General features: G+C 48.9%; 1 protein-coding gene across 1 annotated transcript; it reads right to left on the reverse strand.

Moving 5' to 3' along the window:
• Positions 1–10606: 10606 nt before the first annotated feature.
• On the reverse strand, positions 10607–19119 carry REELD1 (reeler domain containing 1). Its single transcript, XM_037399589.1, has 6 exons — positions 18779–19119; positions 17661–17883; positions 15774–16000; positions 14829–15126; positions 14177–14240; positions 10607–11610 (listed from the first exon to the last, which is right to left on the reverse strand). The coding sequence occupies exons 1-6, from the start codon at positions 18996–18998 to the stop codon at positions 10981–10983; spliced, it is 1662 nt and encodes a 553-aa protein (XP_037255486.1). The 5' UTR covers positions 18999–19119; the 3' UTR covers positions 10607–10980.
• Between the last annotated feature and the right edge of the window lie 913 nt (positions 19120–20032).

Below are 20032 nucleotides of genomic sequence, written 5' to 3' on the forward strand. Positions count from 1 at the left end.
TGTGCAATGGCTTTAGATGCGCAGGACTGGAGAAAGCAATGCCAGGAAATGCAGGTGCGAGGCACTGCTACGGGCAGGTTGCTTCATGCTGGCATCTTGAGCTGCAGCAGAGGTGATGAAAGCAGCTTCTAAGTTGTTCTCTTGCCAGAAAGGTGGAGAGTGAGATCTTCAGTGAGAAGTGAAATTAAATTTGTTAGTGATTAAAAGGACAAGAGAGATGTGTTGGAAGCAATTGGTGCCAATGAGGCCTCTCGGCTGCTCCCCTAAGCAAATTGCAGTCTCGGTGGAATATCAGCTTCTCAGTCCATCAAATTGCAGTAATCAAGTCTGGAGCTGATGGGAGCATGAGTCACCACTTAATTTTCTCATCAGCAGAGGCCAAGTTTTCAAAATATTTTTAGATGCATTTCTTCAGAGATTTCTGCCAGCCAGTGACCTATAGAGTGACAAGAAAATGAGCAATAGCTGCTGTTGAACCAGCTCTGGTCCCTGCCACCTGCCCTACTGACTGCTGTTTTGGGCAGGGAGGGCAGGCAGATGGATGGCCTTTGGCATCGTTACGCAGAAAAGAGCCCCACTGAGTTGATCCCAACACCTGGATTCGTTAAGTAATAAAATAACCAGTTCATTCTCAGGCTATCTGGTAGGTTCAAATCAACTCTTGTCTCGTGTGTTGCTAGCCCAGCCCAGAAGCAGGCATGAGATTAGAAATGGATTGTGATGCCTGCTCGGAGAGACAGCCGGTACCGAACAGCTGCGGCGCACAGAAGAGGCTGTGCATCTCCCAAGGATCCCATGCTGGTGTGTACTGTCCGCTCGTTACCTGTGAGTAAGGTAACTTCACAGTTGCCACCTGGCGTAACCATTTTCCACCCAGTTAAGAGGAGGAAGAAAAAGCACCTCTTTGGATAGCATCTTCTGTGGGTGAGCTCCGTCAAGTATAATTGTAGCAAAATCAAAGGCTTGCAGATGCATGCTGGTGTTAGTTCATCTTTCTGTAAGAGAAAACTTACTATTTATGGTCAGTTTTCTTATGAAAGTTCCAAATTCTAAGAGAAGTCAGCTGTCTTAGAAGAAAATGGGCTGTCTCAAAGGAAGGACTATTTCATTGATAGGATTAAAAAAATTACGGAGGTCATGTGAAAAGTGGCCTTTTGCCAGAAGAACTGAAGGAAATAAAATTTGAGAGTCCCGTGACAATAATTGGGTATGAAGTTCTATTGACAAAAGCTTTTGCAGTTCTGTGCTCCCTTTGTTTCTTAGCATTGTGACTGCAGTCCTTCCCCACCGGTGTCCTTTGTCTGCTGCACGGTCCATACCTTGTATGTTACAGAATTCTATCTTGTCTCCTGGTGCCTTCCATGTGTAGTTTTGCCACTTCTTGTCAACACCGTTTAATGAAAGAAGTGATAAAATGTCTTTTTGCCCCATCTTCAGCCTAAATCCCCACCCCCCCTTTTTTTTTTTAACTTCTCCCAGTTAGCTGTCCCTAACTGAACCTGTTGGTGTTGTCACCGAGACATCCTCTCATCTGCTTGGAGAGCATCTCTTAAAGAGGCTGTCTTCTTACAGACTCCATCCCGTGCCAGCATGCAGGATAACCATGACCAAGAAACTAGGGCAGCTTTCCAGGATGCTGCCTGGGGAAGCAGAAGTCAGTTTCCTGTGCTGACGCTGAAGGACTTTACCCATGCAGATTATGGTTCTCATGTTCTTCGTTAGGACTTGCAGCTCCCCTGGATGGAAACACCCACATGCATGTGGGGCTGCAGCTCACCGGCGTATCCGTTGCAGTCACTGTTGGTCCTCTGGGCAATCCCGTGTCACTGCAATGGTATGTTTTGTCGAGGAGTTCTGCAAATTCTGAATTGTTCTGTGTCGTAATGTTGCTTTAACTTAAGAGAAATTTTGGGAGATCCTCAATATTTTTCTTTTTTAAAAATGACAAAAATCTTTCTTCAGGGAAATATTGTATATCACTGTTTGTCTGAAAAGTTAACTGTGATTTCCAAACAGTCATTCAGGACTTAAAAAAGATGAATGTAGAGTATTTAGGTCACGCATTCACTCTGCCCCTTCCCCAAAACATACGTGCAGTCTTTCAGGTACTTCACGGTAAGTTGCCTAAAGCCCCCTTTAAAAAACCGCTACATCTGTTTAGGTCCGATTCCCTGATAAATAAAATATATCCCAGAGGCATAATAGCGCACTAAAAATAAGAGTATGACACAATTTCAGCCCGCTAATACGATAACGCTGTCTGATGCCGCTTGTGGAGTGTTAATGTGGGAAGCCTGTATCTTTCCAGCTGGGCTGTCTGGGAGCTTCGCACACAGATCGCTCCCCGAGCCGGAGCCAAATCCCACGGCCGGCTGCGCGAGCAGCAACCTGGGAGCGGTACATCCCCAGGGCGCCGGGGGTTTTGCCACTCTGTGCTCACAAACCCCTCTCTTTCTGGCCCTTCCACGTGTAAAAACAGCTGAGTTCTGGTATGTCAGATTTTGTGTGAGTCGAGGGAACAGAATTAAAGCGCTGCAGTCCACAGAGCCTGACTTTCATCATGTGTCTGATCAGGTAACACGTGTTTGTGATGTGTAACACTAAGGTGTAACCTCTCTGATTTTAAAGGGCATAAAGAGCTGTACATAGCAATGCTATCACATCTCGGTGTTCCCAAATGATCTCATTTGAAGTATCTGTTGGGATATTGTTGAAAAACTCAAATCTTGCTGGTACCAGTGTTTTGGAAGATTTTTAGGTAGTTTTTTTTTTATTAAGGTGCATATTACATGTAGAAAAAATGCTCTCTGTGTAAGAGGATATACGTTAAACCTTTATCCTCTATGTTCTACAATTAAGTATTTTACTTTTTTGTATTGAACTCAAATGAACTGAATGGAGGAACGTGTTTTGCTTGTCTAGCTCTTTTACTTTCAGTGGCAAACTCTGCTAATACATCCCATTTGAATTTTTAGCTTTGGTATACACATAAATATGCTCCATTGTATGCAAGCAGCAGCTTTCTTTGTTTAAAAAATAACTTTAGTAAGAAATTTCAATATTTCCTGGTACTACTGAAAATAAAGTTTAGTCTCTTTAAGATGGCATAGTGGTATTCTTTGAATAGCTGCTGCTCAGAATGTGCTTGATTTTATTTTATTTTTTTTTCCCCACAAGCCCCGATTTAGGAGTTTATTGTCTTAGCAACAAAATGTTTGCTCTGAACAATCCCAGAAGCATGATACATTAGCGGAAAGACAACAGCATAGCCAGTAATTCAGCTGTTTACAGTTTATGATTGTAAAGAAAGAGAAAAGGTTTCCTTTTTAAAACTTGCTGCCACGTTCTGGTTTCAGTGATGCTGAGTAAGGTAAGTAATGTTCTTTTGATTAACAGTCAAGCCTTGAGTGGTTTTCATTTAAGGCTTCATTTAAAGAAAACTTTATTAAGCTTTTTTCTCATATTCATCTTTTTTCTGCTGTTTTGAACGGATTTCCATCTGAAGAAAACTCCCCATGATTTTTTGTAGCTTACATTAAATTCCCACCGACAAACAGGAGAATTATTAATTTGCTCCAGAAAGAACTAACAGGCTTTGCCAAATAAATCATGCAGATCACCAACTGTGCTATCTCTTCTGCATATTATTGCTTTAAAAATCATGATAGTTGTCCTTTAGAAATCAAAAGTCAAATCGGTCCTTTGACTTAAGTGAAAAATTTGACCGATGGTTGTCTTGGGCCTTATTTTTTTGTTTTGTTTGCAGTTCAGAAAATGACAGCTGGTGAGCCTGGATTCCTAGCTTCTAGGATTCTATTAGTTTGTTCCTTCAACGCTTTCTCTTGTGCCTGCATCCTCTGCTCGAATGGCACTTTGCAGCTCAGCTGCACGTGGAGACTGGAGGGAATGGGTGTGTGTCAGCAAACGGCTCGGGGATGCCCTGGCCGGGGTCACCAGCTGCCGCCAGCGGTGGGGTGTCTGGGTGTGTGCAGCTGTCCAGGTGTCAGTTTGTGTGCCCCTCTGTGTCTGTTTGCCTGTGTAGGGGGGGTGTCTGTGTGCGCCTGTGTCTGGGTGCCTGTCTGGGGGGGTACCCACCTGGGCGTGCCTATCTCGGGGCGTGTGTGTGTGTGTGCGCGTCTGGGTGTGCGCCTGTGTCTGGGTGTCTGTCTGGGTGCCCATGTGTTTGTGTGCCCATCTGGCTGTGTCTGTCTCTGTCTGGGTGCCCATCTGTGTGTGGGTGCCCATCAGGGTACATCTGTGTCTGGGTGTGCGCCTGTGTCTGGGTGCCCATCTGTCTGTCTGAGTGCCTGTCTGGGGGGGCAGGGGGGTGCCCACCTGGGCGTGCCTGTCTCAGGTGTGTGTATGTCTGGCTGCCTGTCTGGGTATGTGCCCATCTGTGTGTCCGCTGGTGCCTGTCTGGGGGTGATGGTGTCTCTGTGTGTGCCTGTGTCTGGGTGCCCATCTGTGTGTCTGGGTGCCCATCAGTGTGGCTGGGTGCCCGTGTGGGTGCATCTGGCTGTGTCTGGGTGCCCATCAGTGTGTCTGGGTGCCCATCAGTGTGTCTGGGTGCCCGTGTGGGTGCATCTGGCTGTGTCTGGGTGCCCATCTGTGTGTCTGGGTGCCCATCAGTGTGTCTGGGTGCCCGTGTGGGTGCATCTGGCTGTGTCTGGGTGCCCATCAGTGTGTCTGGGTGCCCATCAGTGTGTCTGGGTGCCTGTGTGGGTGCATCTGGCTGTGTCTGGGTGCCCATCTGTCTGTCTGAGTGCCTGTCTGGGGGGGCAGGGGGGTGCCCACCTGGGCGTGCCTGTCTCAGGTGTGTGTATGTCTGGCTGCCTGTCTGGGTATGTGCCCATCTGTGTGTCCGCTGGTGCCTGTCTGGGGGTGATGGTGTCTCTGTGTGTGCCTGTGTCTGGGTGCCCATCTGTGTGTCTGGGTGCCCATCAGTGTGGCTGGGTGCCCGTGTGGGTGCATCTGGCTGTGTCTGGGTGCCCATCAGTGTGTCTGGGTGCCCATCAGTGTGTCTGGGTGCCCGTGTGGGTGCATCTGGCTGTGTCTGGGTGCCCATCTGTGTGTCTGGGTGCCCATCAGTGTGTCTGGGTGCCCGTGTGGGTGCATCTGGCTGTGTCTGGGTGCCCATCAGTGTGTCTGGGTGCCCATCAGTGTGTCTGGGTGCCTGTGTGGGTGCATCTGGCTGTGTCTGGGTGCCCATCTGTGTGTCTGGGTGCCCATCAGTGTGTCTGGGTGCCCGTGTGGGTGCATCTGGCTGTGTCTGGGTGCCCATCTGTGTGTCTGGGTGCCCATCAGTGTGGCTGGGTGCCCGTGTGGGTGCATCTGGCTGTGTCTGGGTGCCCATCAGTGTGGCTGGGTGCTCTTGGCTGGGTGCTCGTGTGGGTGCATCTGTCTCAGTCTGTGAGCCCATCTGTGTGTTCGGGTGCCCATCAGTGTGGCTGGGTGTCCATCTGGGTGTGCCTGTCGGGGCCTGCAGCTGTGTCTGGGAGCCCGGCTGGGTGCCCGCCTGGGGGTCTGGGTGTGCCTGTCTGGGGGGGCCTGGCCTCTCTGGCTGTACACCTGTGTCAGGGTGCTTGCGTGTCTGGGTGTCCGCCCAGGCCCCGTGCCAGCCCCCGCGGCAGCAGCCCAGGCCAGGCTGCGGGCGTTCCGCTGGGCTCCGCAGGGTGACCTGCCCGAGCCGGCCCTCCGCGCTTCCCGCCGCCCTGCCAGCGCTCCGGCTGGGCCTGCCCGGCGGGAGCCGCTCGCACCTGCCCCGCGGTGCCCGGCCGCTGCCCGCCGCTCCCTCTCCCAGGAGAAGATGGCGGCCGGGTCCGGCACACACACCCCGCCGAGCAGTCACCGCCCTGGGCGCTGCCCGCCCGCCGCCGGCCCGGCCCGGGGGAGAGCGGCGGGGCCGGGCGCGGCCGCCATCGCCGGAGCAAGGCTGCCCCCTGGCGGCGGCGGGGAGCGGGGGCCGGGGCGCTGTTGGGGTTACATGGGGAACGTGTGCGCGGCGGCGGCGCGGCCGGCCCGGCCCGGGCCCGGCGGTGAGCTCGGCTGGCGGGGAGCGTTTGCGCTCCGTTAGGCGCTGGGAGTGACCGGTGGCGCTTCGCTGGACTGGGTTAAGTGGTTTTCTCCAGTTGGGGCTGTGCATTCGCACAACGCAGACCAGCGGGTCACCCCTGCGGCCTTGCCCTCCGCGGCAGCCGCCTCACGTCCCTCACACCTGGGCGCGGGGCTGCCGCCACCTCACGCAGGGCAGCGTGGACGGCGAGGCTGCTCTCTGGCTCGCCTTTCAGATAGCGACACGCTTCCTCCACAACAAATTATACTTTGACATTAGAAGGTGGCAGTCTGTAATGGATACTGCAATCCGAAGATTCAGAGAGGCTCCCTGTGATCTTTGTCCTCAGCCGAGCAGGCTGGAGTCTTTCATCCCTCCTACGCGTTATTTGATTGCAGTGCGTAACCTTGGGATGTACTAATAATCATTAGTCAGAGCTGATAGATCCTTTATGGGCCTGCCCTGCTTGGGGAGGGAGACGTTCTCTGCAACAGCAGTAAATCAGCAAAACCTGCACTTAAATATACAGTAAAATGTGGTTGCAGACACGCTCCTTCATACATCATATAACAAAATGCTTTATTGAGAGAGCGGTGCGCATGCTGGCGAGGGAGGGGGGCTGCTGCGGTGAGATGCCCCACCGGGAGCAGCTCGGCAGCGGGAGGGAGCCAGGAGAGACCCCCAGCAGCTGGCAGGCCGAGGGCAGGTGTGACCCCCCGGGTCTTTCTGTGCCCTCTCGTAGGTGATGTGGTGCCTGGGAGGAGCTGGCAGGGGAGAGGGGAGCCCTGCAGAGCTGCCCATGCGTGGTGACCTTCGGACTGAGAAGGTGGCAGGGGCAGGGGAGGGGCCTGGCTGGCCTGGAGCGGTGAGGGGGCTGTTCAGTTGCCCACCGGCTGGGTAGGTTGGGTTGCTACTTCGTTGTCAGTTTTTGCCTGTCCTTTTGCAGCTGAATATTGCAGGAAGTGTTAGAGCATCTCCTTTTTACAGGTGTTTCTCGTTGATACTTAAATCTAAGCGAATAAATGACACACGCATCTGCAGCTCCACCAGAGAGTTGGCTGAAGCAGGGGCAGACCCTCAGGGGTGACAGACGCATCCTCACCCCTCAGCAAGGCAGCCCAGGCATCATCTCCCTGTGCTCAGCTTGCTGGGGGATGTGCCGCACGTTTTACTCTCCAGGTTCCTGGCCTCCCTTGGTTAGTGTGGTCTTACATAGCTGCAGAAACTGTGCCAAAAGGGCTGGCCAAGCCACCAGCCAGGTCTCCATAATGCCTGGGGCCTCATCCTGCACTACTGGGGGGGGAGCACTGCCTCTGCTGAGAGCCTGAGCTTACATGTCCCTGCTGATCATGGCAGCTGGGGCCCCGTGGCTTCTCCTACAAGCCTTGTCACCCATTTTGGAGCTGACTGAATCAGTGCATATTTGGCTTTTTTTGTTTACTAGTGGCAATTCAACCAAGGAAATGTCCACAATGACTTCACCAAGCTTCAAGCCAACTGCATTGCTTAACGCAACCTCTCCGTGTCACATTTAGTGCCACTAATGCACTGGAGGGCTGCCATCCTCTGCTAACTGTAGTTGGGGCGGGCATCTTTAATAGCGCAGATGCAGCATTGCATAAGATGACATCTCCAAAGCAGAAGGGGAACAGATTTATGGAAGGGCTTGATGATGGGCAGAAACAAATTGATTTTAGATACTATGAAAAAGCAGTAAGAATCAGCAATGGTGTTACACACTCAACATGGAGGACTGATGGTTTAGCAGCAGCGGTTTATATTTTTGTGGAGCAGAGCGAAAGCAGGAATCACAGTGATGTGAGGTGGGAAAATGAGGATGCAAGTAAGGGTGTGATGAATGGGCATGTCTGCATGCAAATCAGTTATTTCAAAGTTGTTGGCGTTTTGATTTTGAGTTAGGATAGGTCAAGCATCATAGTGGCATCAGAGGATTTAAGCCATAGGAATTTTCACTGTCAAAACTGTGTTGGATGCTTGTTTGGCCAGTAGGGAGACAGACTCAGGATAGGTGTGCATTGGAGAAGAATGTGAGCTTCTTTCCACACCTTTGGCCAGTAATTCTGACCCAAAGCCCTCTCACTCTGCTGAGGGATGGCAGCCTAACATGGGCTATGGACGGCTGCAAGCTGGCCCATGCTGGAGGAACTGAGATCCCCCCAGTTCCAGCAGAATGTCTGTGGCCAACACCATCTCATGCAACTAGAGGTGGAAATAAGGCAAGTCTTTCACTTGTCTCTCCAGTAATATTAGAATGGCTTGTGCCTTTCTTCTCCTAATTCTGTTCTTTTTTCTCCTAAACCTGTTCCAAACAGGAGTACAGATGAATTTCCATACAGAGCAAGTCAGTTGACAATGGGGGAGTTTGAATGGTTTGGCTTTTAATAAATTAATCAGTGCTTGTGTTTTTAACAGCCGTAAGAAATAAAACCTCCATCCCTCTTGTCATGGCAACTACAATAAATGAAACATCATTCAGAAGTCAAGGGAAAAAAACCCACAAGCACTTTTGGTCTCAGCCAAGTCCGCAAAGTAGCAAAACTCATTACTAATTCAAAGAAGCTGTGTCCCTCAGAACTCACCATTGCTGGTTTTACTACTAATAATACTGGAGCTGCATAAATTTAATGGAAGGCAGAGTTTGGCAGAAAGCAAAGTGGCATTAAAGTGCCACTGTCCTATTCAAACATCTCCATGAGGCCTTCACTTGCTTTGGTCAGCCTGGCAAGGAGTGTTGCTGGGTTGTGGGGAAAGAGCAGGGTTACAGTCCTAGAGCTATAGCAGTCTGGTAACATTAAACCTAGACAGAGAGTGGAAGAGGCCATAGGTATTTGTAATTTATTCATAAACAGCTATGCCATCATAAGAAACTTTTTAAAATAATATGTGATAGTTCTTTAAATATTAAAGAGTTTGTTGGCCTATTTTCTCAGTTAATTAGGATAATTTTTTTTTTTTGGCTGCATTAACAATGACTTGAATGCAGTCTGCTTTAGTTGCTCCACAGTTCAGCTACACTGGGTTACAGAAACATGTATTCTTTCTAAGGCACATGACACAGAGGAGGAATGCCACTGTAAGTGTGTAGACCTGTACTTAAAAATGTGTAGACTTCCTAGTAGGTAGTGTTTAGGCTCGATTTATTGAACGTAAAACCATTCACCTGGCATCCTTTTGAGTCCTAAAACAAATGTCTTTTCAATTACAGCACTACCCTTGGTTACTCTGCAGTGAAAGGGCCATGGTCTGGCTGCCGTTCTCTTCAAAGTGCAGTGGTTAACACCATGAAGCTCACCTCTGCAAGCCACATTTGTGAGTACACTTCTTTTCTTACTCATTTATTTTGCCCAAGGCTTACTAGGCCTAGAAGTTAACTCAATAGAAATTTGGCTCTGTGTGTAGCATGTGTGCAGCTGTGTGTGCAGCGTCATGTCACTAATCATAGTAGAGTAGTATGGTTGGAAACTAGCTCTTCCTGAGCGCACATAGAAGGCACTGTTAGCAAAAGATGCACTGTGTTCATCATGCTGTAGGGGTCTGAATAGAAGAACTCATCTGTGTCCCACCTGTCTCCTCTGAAGTCAATGGCAAGGTAAGGGAGAATGTGGGAGCAGAGCTTTGACTGACTATCAAGCATGGAGATGGCCATGGGGGCCTCCTGACAGAGGGGGAGGTTGTCACTGGGGAGGACGTGTGAGCCATCAGTGTCCTGCCATTATGTGCTCTAGTTCAGGGGAGATTGCTGTGGGCTGCGAAATAAGCTGCAGCACCAAAGTTTGACCCCCATTACACAGCTTGGGGACCATCTGAGTCCCTCCACCCTAGAAAAGGACACCAGAAGGGGTGACTCCTGCTCTCTGAAAGAGTCTAAAATGTACATCTCAAGAGGATTCTTATCAGGACTATTTCTGGCTCTTTCAAAGCTGCAGTTAAATAAACCTTTACCCTTGTGGTCATCACCTCTCCTTCTTGGAAGGTGTCCAAGATCTTCATGTTTTACCAAGGGCTGTTTCAGTGGCTTCCTGCAGAAAACCATGTGGTCGAAGAGAAGTTTGCACAAACTCAGAGTACAAGGGCGCCATTAACTTTCCACACAGCTTTTGCTGAGCATCTCCAAAGTGACCTGGGAAGGGGACTTCTCAGTGCGTGTTTCTGCACAGAGTGTTACTGAGCTGACTCGAAGTAAAAGACTAAGTAAATGCTGGCTGTCAGCCTTCAACAAGCTTCCTCATCAGGTGCAAATGGACAGGAAAGGTTTTCTTCCATTTGCACCTGATAAGGAGGTATGTTTCTCCCCCAAAAGCTGGTGTCCGCCACCCCGTGCTTTGCTCCCATAGATAAATTTGGCATTATTTAGATCAATGTTCTCCACGAATGAGTTACTGCTTTTTATTTTCAAATTGAAACTTAAAATCTACTGGCAAATATTTTGTCATCTGAGAGATATCAAGTACACAGAATCAAACCAGCAAGCTCCTAAATGAGAATGGTTGGGTTTATATCAGGGGTTTATAGTTCCTGAAAAGAAATACAACACTAGAAACTTTTACTGAAATTAAACAGGAGACAATACTACAGCGCAGAGGAAGAATTTCTATTTTTGGCTACACCCTTAAGGCAACAGAGGAAGCGTATGTCATGGCTGCAGTGACAGCTAATGAGCAGAAATACAATATTAATTGCAGTAAGTGTAACAAGCTGAAAAGTCTATCAACTTATATTTTCTCAGCGGCTGTAGTTTAGATACTTTTGACTAACACCTCTGTCTCAACTGCCTGCTTCAAGTTTGTTTACCTATATGGCAGAACATAGAGGAACTACACCACCGCTTCCTAGAACCTGTGCTGTGCCATCTGGGCTATTTCCACCTGCACCGGCCGCTGTAGCGCTGCATCCAACCCTGCAGATGTTCAGGTGATTGTCTTCTTCCCACTGCTTGAGGGGCTGACCCAGTTGTACTCGGCTTGCACCAGCACGAAGCCATTCTCCCGGATCTTTCGGAAGTGGATCACCTCCCCGTTTTCTCTGACGGCGATGATGTTAGGGTCAGGCTCACTGAAGGAGACCTCCGTCCGCTTGTGGCAGTGCTGGGCACAGACACAGCGCACAGCAGCTGCCAGCGCCAGGCCCAGAGCGGCGGTGCAGACCAGGAGGATGCCGAGTTGGGCTGCAAGGAGTCGGGTTCCTCTGCCAGGCTCTTCCCCCTTCCCAGGAACAGCAGATTCAGGAGCTGCTCTGGTCACCCATGGCAGGGTGTTCCCACCTGCCTCTTCCTCCTCGCCCCTGGCATCTGCCTCCTCTGGCTGCAGTGCTGGCTTTCTTTCTGCCATTTGCCTTGAAGCTGATGACAAATTGCCGGCAGCGTCGGTATCACCAAACCAGGCTGTTGTCACAGTGGTGTCACCCAGGGGAGTGTGAACATACGGTGCAGAAGGAGACTCTGCCACATGTGGGGAGGCTTTCAAGATGTCTCTACTCTCGGTATTGGCCTTTGAAAGCAAAAACATGACAAGGTGTGCAGTGAGGGAAGAGAAAGGGGGCTGATTAGATGCTCACAGCCTACGTCATGATACAGTTCAGCTCTGTATTTCTGACACCCAGGTGTCCCCCTGGCCTTAGAGTAACCTTGTGATATCCCCTGGTTGGTTACTTAGTAGTTTTAGAAAATGAGGCAGATTCAGCGCCGCTCCATCTGTATCAGAATTGCCACGGGAGGGACAAAGCACTGGGAGTTGGTCCCAGGGGGGCAAGGCAGAGTGGGTGGAGGGGACAGAGGTGAAGGGCACAGGCAGAGAGGAAGGTCGCTGCTTTGTCTAAGAAAAAATCTGCAGCTCCCATTGTGGCAGTGGCAGCGGTAGCATTTTTCACAGGCATTGTTATCACACACAAAAAAATCACTTAATTAACAGTACCCCCCTTGAGTGATGCCAGGGCAATGCTGAAAGGACAGGCGTGATCTCCCCAGCCAAGCGTCATGTTTAGGGTCACAGCAGACCCACTGGGATTCAGTATTGCCCTTCTGAAGCTGTGGATTGAACCGTGGAGCAGAGGGACCCAGGAGGCTTGGGATGGCCTTTGGGGCAGTCACCTACTACCTGCGAACTCTCCCCCGAGCCTGTCTTGCTTTCTCAGTCTATGCAGCCAGTTTGAAACCTGCTGCCTCAGAGTGTTGCTTAACCACCCATTTTCGTGGGAATGACTCCTGTTCCTAGGGGCTCAGTTTTGTGCCGCGCACCTTATTTTATCTGTCACAAAACGACAGCCAGTCCATGCCAGTTCTGCAGCCCAGGCTTTGCTGCAGATATCATCCAAGCCTTAACGGTGAAACCGTCATACAATTTAGGAGGTCCCCAATGAATTTTTCCATTCCTACTGTGCACCTGAGCCCCCATCCAAAACCTGGAAAATGTACTGGAGTTTTTTCTTCGGCTCCACTGAGATTTGGATCTGGCCCTCAGTAGCTGGCACCTCTCCAGCCTGTCCAGCCCAGCAGGCTTTTTCACACATCCATTAATTACACCAGAGAAACTCTCACCCTCTACCATCATTAGCGATTTCTAAAGCTTGCTGGGAAGACAGTGTGACAGGAGCATAAAGCTGAGGTAGGAGACCTGGCAAGCTGTGAAGTGAAGCAGGGGAGGGTCAGAGCATTCTTTGTGGAAGAAAAGGCTTCTGAAGGTGCTAGTAAAATACAGTAGCAAATAAAAGACTTTCAGTGGCTGAACTGCAAACTGTAAAGTAGCTGGCTGGCAAAGTTGGGATTGCATGTGTATGGATCACTTGCCCTTAAAATGCAAACACTATGCTGTAAGGATACGCTGCAGGATTTGGGACTTTAGGATACAAAATGGAATTGCCTTGCAAGTCCTTGCCCTATCTCACCCCATTTTTCCTTTCTTTTTGTACTTTCTCCATTCTTGCCTAATGTCTCAATAGTTTTATTTCGTTATGCTCTTCTGGTCTTGCCTTGCACCGTAACTGTTCCTTTCCTTTGGTTACCATCTTCTGTCATTTCTCAAGTTCTCTCCATGCCTATGCCAGGTGCCCATGTTACACATCTCTCCTTTACTTGTTCTCAGTCCTCCACTCCTTTCTAAATATTTCTGCCTCATCATTCTCTGCTGTATGGCCCCTTCCTCTTCTATTTTCTTTGAGATTACTTCTCTTCCTCCTGTGCCATCCTGCAACCTGGATCTGGTTCTTTACTTTCCTTGTATTTTTTTCCTCTCCATTCCCTGTGTATTGGACTTCCCCTGCTAACTCTGTATCCCATGTGTCTAAGCTATCCCTGCTTTCCAGCTTCTCCACTGGTTCCCATCTGAGCATCCTCCTCTCTCTGCAGCCCCGGTATTCTTCAGTTTCTCTCCCTTCTCTTGCTCTCCTTTTCTTTAACTAATTTCTTGCATGCCCTTCCCAGCTCCCACATCTCCTTCCGTACATACAGCCACCTCGCTCCCCCAAGGCTGCAGTCCTTTCACACCTTTCTGGGCTTCCTCTCCTGAGGCCACCCTTTCCCAAAAGGCACTCTCACCTAGTCATCCCATCTGCCAGCTCCTGCTCTTCCAACTGTCTCCAGTGAGTGCACCCCACACCTGTAGCTAACCCCACCATCACCACCACCACCTCTGCCTTTCTGCTCCATCCAGCCTCCTGGGCTGACCCTGCCCTCGGAAAGCACACGGCTTCCTTGGCTGTCCCTTGGAAAGCTGAAGTCTTTGACCTCTGGTGAATGTCATGGATGGTAGCTATCCAGCATCTCTGGAAAGGAACATCTCAGCCTTCCGCAGGAACAAAATACAGGTTTCCAACACAGCAACATCCAGAAGCCTGTAGTCATGTCTACATATGGAAAAGTTATTTTAGTTTTTACAGGGGGACTCTTAAAAACTCAGGCAACGATGTCAAAAGGAAAACAAAAAAGAGATACGAAAACTGATTCCCAGTTAAAGTAAAAAAATTAAAACTCTTAACAGTGTCAGTGTAGTTTCACTTGTGAGAGCTACACGGGCTGCTTGGTGCTGTGATGCAGTAGAGAGGTTTTACCCTCATCTTCTCTTAGACCTTTCTGTCTTTGGAGAAGACGTCCTACCCAACTCCGTTGCTTACCTGCCTGTCTTCTTTACACGTCAAACACAAGCGTGTGGTGGCAGCACTGTCAATGCTTCCTGCTCTAAGATATGGACAGAGGAAGGGCAGGGTTAGTAAATGAGACCTGTTGCTGCAGCTCATGTGGGAATCCCTGGGCTCTGCACCACTCGAGAATCCCCATCATTTTCACCCAGACTATGAAATGTTGCATGAAAGCTCATGTGACCCAAACCCTCTAAGAGTTCTGAGCAGATAGCCTCAACCCAAAATTTCATCATTGCTTTTGAATCCTTTCTTCCTTTTCCCTGCAAATGGAGAAATAGGCCCGCTGAGTTCACCATTTCATTGAGTATTTGTATGCGCTTCTGGAAAAATACTGTAGCCACCAATAGTTTTTATCACATTTTTCAGCCACTGGCTGGTCCTCTGCTGGGCTGAGCAGCACAGTGTTGGGTTTTTAAGAGCTGGATTTTCTCCCTGTCACTGTCTGTTGTGTGCAATCTCCAAAGAATTATTTCTCAAGATCTGGGCAAGCAAACACCCTCCCGTCTCCCTGCCCCGAGCTGCAGACACCTTCCTACACGGAGCCTCGCTCGTCTGTGGGGAAACTAGTACTATTTTCGTTCTGCACAAGGGCTGGAGAAATAGCTCTTCCCACCGCCTAGTTTACCTGTCAGAGGTGCTGTAGCTGGAAGTGTCATCCTGGGAGAGGAAACCTCGCAAGGTGTCCATCATGCCGGGGTCTCGGGTGGGGAGGGATGGCTCCAGCCCCCAGCCGCTGGACCCGCTGCTCCTGCCAGACACAGCCCGCGAAGGCCGGGCTGGCTGCTTCGGCTCCATGACGGGATGGGCGTCTGACCTGACACCGAAACCTGGCTCCGGTGCCGGCGTTGCCACCGTGCCAGTGGGGCTGGCAGGCAGTGTGGTGCGCAGCGGGGAGTTGGTGGCAGCCACAGGAGAGGTGGGACCTTGTCCAGCACAGAGAGAAAACAAGCAGGGAGGGAGGAACAGAAGTCTGTTGTCTTTGGTTTATTTATTTCAGATCCCACTTGGTGTTAATGTTTGCCAGGAAGAATCATAATAGTGACTTTTTTTTAATCTTCATGTCACTTAATTTTAAGTGGGAACCCAGCTGGAAAGTAAAGCAGGAAAACCTGCTGCCTAAATTATGGTCAAGTGAAACAATTAAAACCCAGTCTTGGTGCCATGCTGAAAATGCTGAGAAATGCGTCTGATTTGGTTGTAAGTAAATTATTGGAGCATTTTACCGACCAAAGGCTGCATAAATACAACTAAATACAGACCTGAAGGGCAATAGTGACATTTAGAGACAAATGTATTTGCTTATTTAGAGAGCAGTGCTAATTGCACTTGCTTGTCCTAAGGGGCTGAGGTTTTACATAAAGTATGTTGTATTTTAGGTTTTGCATTGAAATTATAAGATCAGGCAGCCCTGTTTGTCTTTCTGGTGCCCTCCTCGGAACTGGCTCTGTCATCTTGAATGCTGACCCATACCCTCACTTCAGGGTGTTCACCATGGCCATCTCCCCAGTGGCCACAGGAGTTAAATGGGTCCCACCAGCTTGTTTGGGTCACTTGTCACTTTGATGCTTGCCTGGAATAAGCTTTAGAACTACTCTGTGGGGAGCGGTTGGTAAGAAACCCGTACCTTTGTTTGCCATACCTGTGGGGTGTGGGTCAGCTGGTCCCTGTGAGGGTGCGGGAATTATGGAATCGGGCTTCTTGCCGCTGCCAGCAAGTGTTTTGTTCTGTCCTTGCTGAGCCACGGTAGCAGATTCGATCTTTGCCCAGTAAACAAAGTATGACTGGACTATGGAGATGCTGTTAAAACATCATTAGGCATTTACTAATTAACATTAGGAATTTACTGGCTGTATGGCATTAATAAAACATCCAACTGTTTCACAGGGATCAATTCACAAGGACTGCTTTAATCCAAAGACAGGAGTGATGCAAAAGTATTTTAAAGGATTAGCCCATCACACATTTTATATTACAAATAAAAGATACCAGGCCCCATAAGAAAGATACAGGGTGAAGAATCACCAGCCATAATCAAGATCAGCCAAAAAAATGTGTGGGAACTTAAATTAAAAAAAAAAAGAAAAAAAAAAAAGCTGTTGTATTTGCTGTGTTGTTAGAAGCACATTTGGAAAACTTGGACTAGCTCTGCTGATAATCTTCTGTAGGCAGGGATACAACAGTGGTATTTACTAATTAAAACAAGTCAATGTAACTTGTACAAACAGCAGAATAGGTAGAGAAAAAAAAAAGTCTCTCTGCTCAGCCCTCTGATATTTGAGCCCGTCTAACCCTCTGCCTTTTGTCAGGTGCCAAAACTGCATTGGCCAACCTTTAACTGTTCACCCAGAGAGCCTTATTTAAGCTGGAGGTTTTGGGAGAATTTCAGCTTGGATTGCTCAGCTGCTTCTGCGAATTAGCTAAGGGGAAAACAACCCGGGTTTTCCTGTGCCAGCCGACTCTTATGAGGCATTTTTAAGCCTAACAAGGAGTTTTTCCAGATGCTGTTGATAGGGAGAAAAGGGAGAGGCTGTCAGAAATCAGCCTGGAGGATCAAAAGCCAGAGGGTGAAGGAAGCATAAGAGCGGGTGGCTAGGAGTGGGTGGTGTTTGGTTTGTGTTGGGTTTATTTGGTTGCTTGAGTTTTATGTGTTTTTAATAGTATTTCCTGATCTAAAACAACAACCGAAAACTGGAAATGCCAAGCAAGCGGCAATATTTCTGTTTCAATGAATTTGTGTTGAATCACGATGAGATGCACAAGCCACAGCACTCACCGGCACACTTGTGTTTTGGGGAGTGGCCAAGGATTTAGCCAAGCAGCTTCTAAGTGGTTTTGTAAAGTCAAAACGTAACAATTTAATTTCTTCCAAAATGAGAAGTCTCAGTGCTTCCTCTAAGACAGCCAGTTAGAAGATGTTTAATTTCATTCCAAATCAGAACCAAAATACTTGGACAGTTTGGGACTTTGGTGCAAAATAGAGATGTCAAGTTTTGACCCAGTGCTCCCTCTCTCTTCCTACTGTGAATAATTATGTTTACATATAACTTCTTTTAAACCCACTCATTTTTAATTATTTTTCCTTTAAAGAAGTGATATACAAGATTATTCTGTAGGCAGGGAAGTCCTGTGGGCTGTGTTATTTAGAAAGAGGCAACATGATCACACAGTTCTCTCTTTATGCCTTAATATTTCTATTTCTTAAGTGCTTATGCTGTCATCTTCCAGTGTATTTATTGTGAGAAAATAGTGACCATGTAAATAAAAAGCAGCACTACCCAGCAGCTATAAATAGTGATTTATCTACCAGCTGGGATACTGTTGCAGCATTTGATAAGTATTTAGCTATATGGGGTTTAAGATACATAAACCACTGTGCTGGACAAGTACGATGAAAAAATAAAACCAGACCTTAACTAAGAATACACAAATTCTGGTTAGGAACCAGTGATGCTCTTACAAAAACTTGATGTCTCCAATGGGTTGGTCTGGTGCTTTCCATACGAAGGACAGGTTTCTCTTCAGTGACTTGTCTGAGTGGGTGACAGTGTCACCATCTTCAAAGCAAGTCAGCAGCTTGGAACCAGGAGGGATGAAGACAAACGTGCCAGTGATTTCATCGTTAGACACTTTGCGAGCTTGAAGCAAAAACCCCATAAAATCCCGGGTGCTCCTCACTGTTACTGCAAGACAAAACAGGGAACACGAAGGGATTTGTCTCGTAGTTATGGGGTGAACTGTTTGCAATGGACTTTCCAGTGGTAGCACTGTAACTAAAAGAAAACCCCCTGCAACACCAGCAATAATGTTTTACTGTCTTTGTCCTCACGGTCTGTCTTGGACATGCTGGATGCAGGAGGCCAGACTTGAACTTTGTGGTATGGAATTGCACCCAAAATTTGCTTGAGTCTTTTTTTTTTTTTTTTCCCTCTCCTCGATTATAAGCTCCAAAGGACATTGCATTAGGCAGCATGCAGCCATTTTTAAGGAAGGAGGTTTGGGTACCACCCTGTAAATACACAAAAGCTTGAGTGCTGCCCTCGGAGAGGTTTTATTTTACATGGGGATGAGCAGGCAAGTGGCCAGGCTGGGGAGCAGTGCCTCTCATCTCTGCATCTGCCTTGGGAGCAACGATGCTGGGGCCGGGGCATGCTGCCCAGCCATACCTACGAGTCAGGTGAGCCACCCAGACCCCTTCGTGCAGTGCAGAGAGGCAGGGGAGGCAACTTTACCCTCTGGAGGTGGCTCTCATGCGCCATCGTGGCGATGAGGTCCTGTATGGTCTAGACAAATGGATCCCGCCCAAAGCATCCAAACCTACTGGCTTCCTCTGGCAAACAGCTGGACAAAACCATGGTGAAAACCTGGGGTCAGCCATCACCTGAGAAACCTCAGGCCAAGCGCCGCCAGCGGAATCCCTCTGCCAATATGTTTGTTTCCTCGTGACGTGACGAGAGAGATGGCATAGCTCACTAGGGGCAGCTGTCCCTCTACCCAGCCCCCACAAAGATTAATGCCATCGCTTGAGATTAGTTACCATGTATTTTTCAGACGCAGGAATGAGAAGCTATTCCTTACCTGGAACCTTGTCACCTGGGAAGTAGAAGGACATGTTGGTGTGGACAGTGACATAGTTGTTGCCGGGGCTGTGCAGCTGCACTCTCAGGTGCCTGGGCATCATGTCAGTGCAGGCAGAAAGGCTCGCGCCGTGTGAGAAGGCAGCCACGTAGGAGACCAAGCACAGGGTTGTGCATGCCCAGCCAGCGATGGCAACGCGGGCTCTTCTGCCGCCCTCCATCCTACGGCAGAAAACAACGGGCAGGTTCACTTCAAAGCAGCAGCTTCAGCAGCCTGTGAGCCCCTCTGGTGCCTTTGAATTAGCTGAGTTCCGGCACTACCCTGCCCACTGCCTTTAAACAAAGGACAATAAATGATATCTGTGGCACATGGAGCCACCTCCATAATCCGCAGCATTTCATGTTTTGCAGTAAATTGTTGAGGCTGGGGTTGAGGGGAGGTCGTGCAAGAGGATGCATTTCTTGCAAAGTTGCCCATGAAGGGAGCAGTTGGGAGAGATTTGCTCTAGAAAATCTTGTGGGATGGCATGTGGCTGCCTCCCGCTCTGCCCTGGGGGAGCACGAGGCACCTCTTAGCAGCCCGCACGTCGCGGCTCAGAACCGCTGGGCTGCTAGTGACTGTCAGACCCTTCCCCAGCTGCCCAGCAGCATTCCAGCTTGTCCTTGTTGGTCAGGGCTGGCTGTTGCTGATGAGACAGCAGCGATACTGACTTTGAAGTGTGCATTGGAAGCGAGATAAATGGGCAGCCGTTTTGGTTAACGCCAGGATTTCTCCTTCTCCAATTTTTAATCTAAGCAAGCATCTTTCCTCAACACAGTCAAAGTTTAATATTTGGTATACCATGTCTTTAGTACTGCTCAGCTTTGGTGGCTGGAACAAAACGCATCTCCAGATTAGCTGGGCTATTGTGTTATTCTGATTTTTCAGAATGCACTTTTGAAAGTGAAGCTGAAGGACAAGTGTGTGGCATTTATTGTAACAGGTATCGTAAGGCAGGTAGTCTTGCTTTTAACATAGCGCTTTCTAACATCTTGTCAACATGCAGCTTTTCCTGGCTTAGATTTCATAGTAGATGTAGATAAATCGGAGGAAACCAGCGGCTGAGGCGGTCTCGCTTACACCTCCATCCCTAGCACTTCTGAAACTTGCCAGCTAAGTATAACAAACCACCACTGCACACGAAACGGTCTGTGCCCAGCCTGAAGCAGGGAGCAGACGGATGCAGTTTAACCTCCCACAGCCGAGCATCGTGCC

This window comes from Falco rusticolus, chromosome 1 (assembly GCF_015220075.1).
Source record: "Falco rusticolus isolate bFalRus1 chromosome 1, bFalRus1.pri, whole genome shotgun sequence".
NCBI classification, from domain to species: Eukaryota; Metazoa; Chordata; class Aves; order Falconiformes; family Falconidae; genus Falco; species Falco rusticolus.

What these genes read in the sequence shown, in the direction of transcription:
- REELD1 (XM_037399589.1), bottom strand. Translation starts at nt 18,998, where the DNA reads ATGGAGGGCGGCAGAAGAGCCCGCGTTGCCATCGCTGGCTGGGCATGC. An exon ending in AGTTCTAAAGCTTATTCCAG is followed by an intron (nt 15,127 to 15,773) that starts GCAAGCATCAAA and finishes GTGCTGGACAAG; the next exon opens with GTCCCACCTCTCCTGTGGCT. An exon ending in CGTGTAAAGAAGACAGGCAG is followed by an intron (nt 11,611 to 14,176) that starts GTAAGCAACGGA and finishes GCATCTAATCAG; the next exon opens with CCCCCTTTCTCTTCCCTCAC.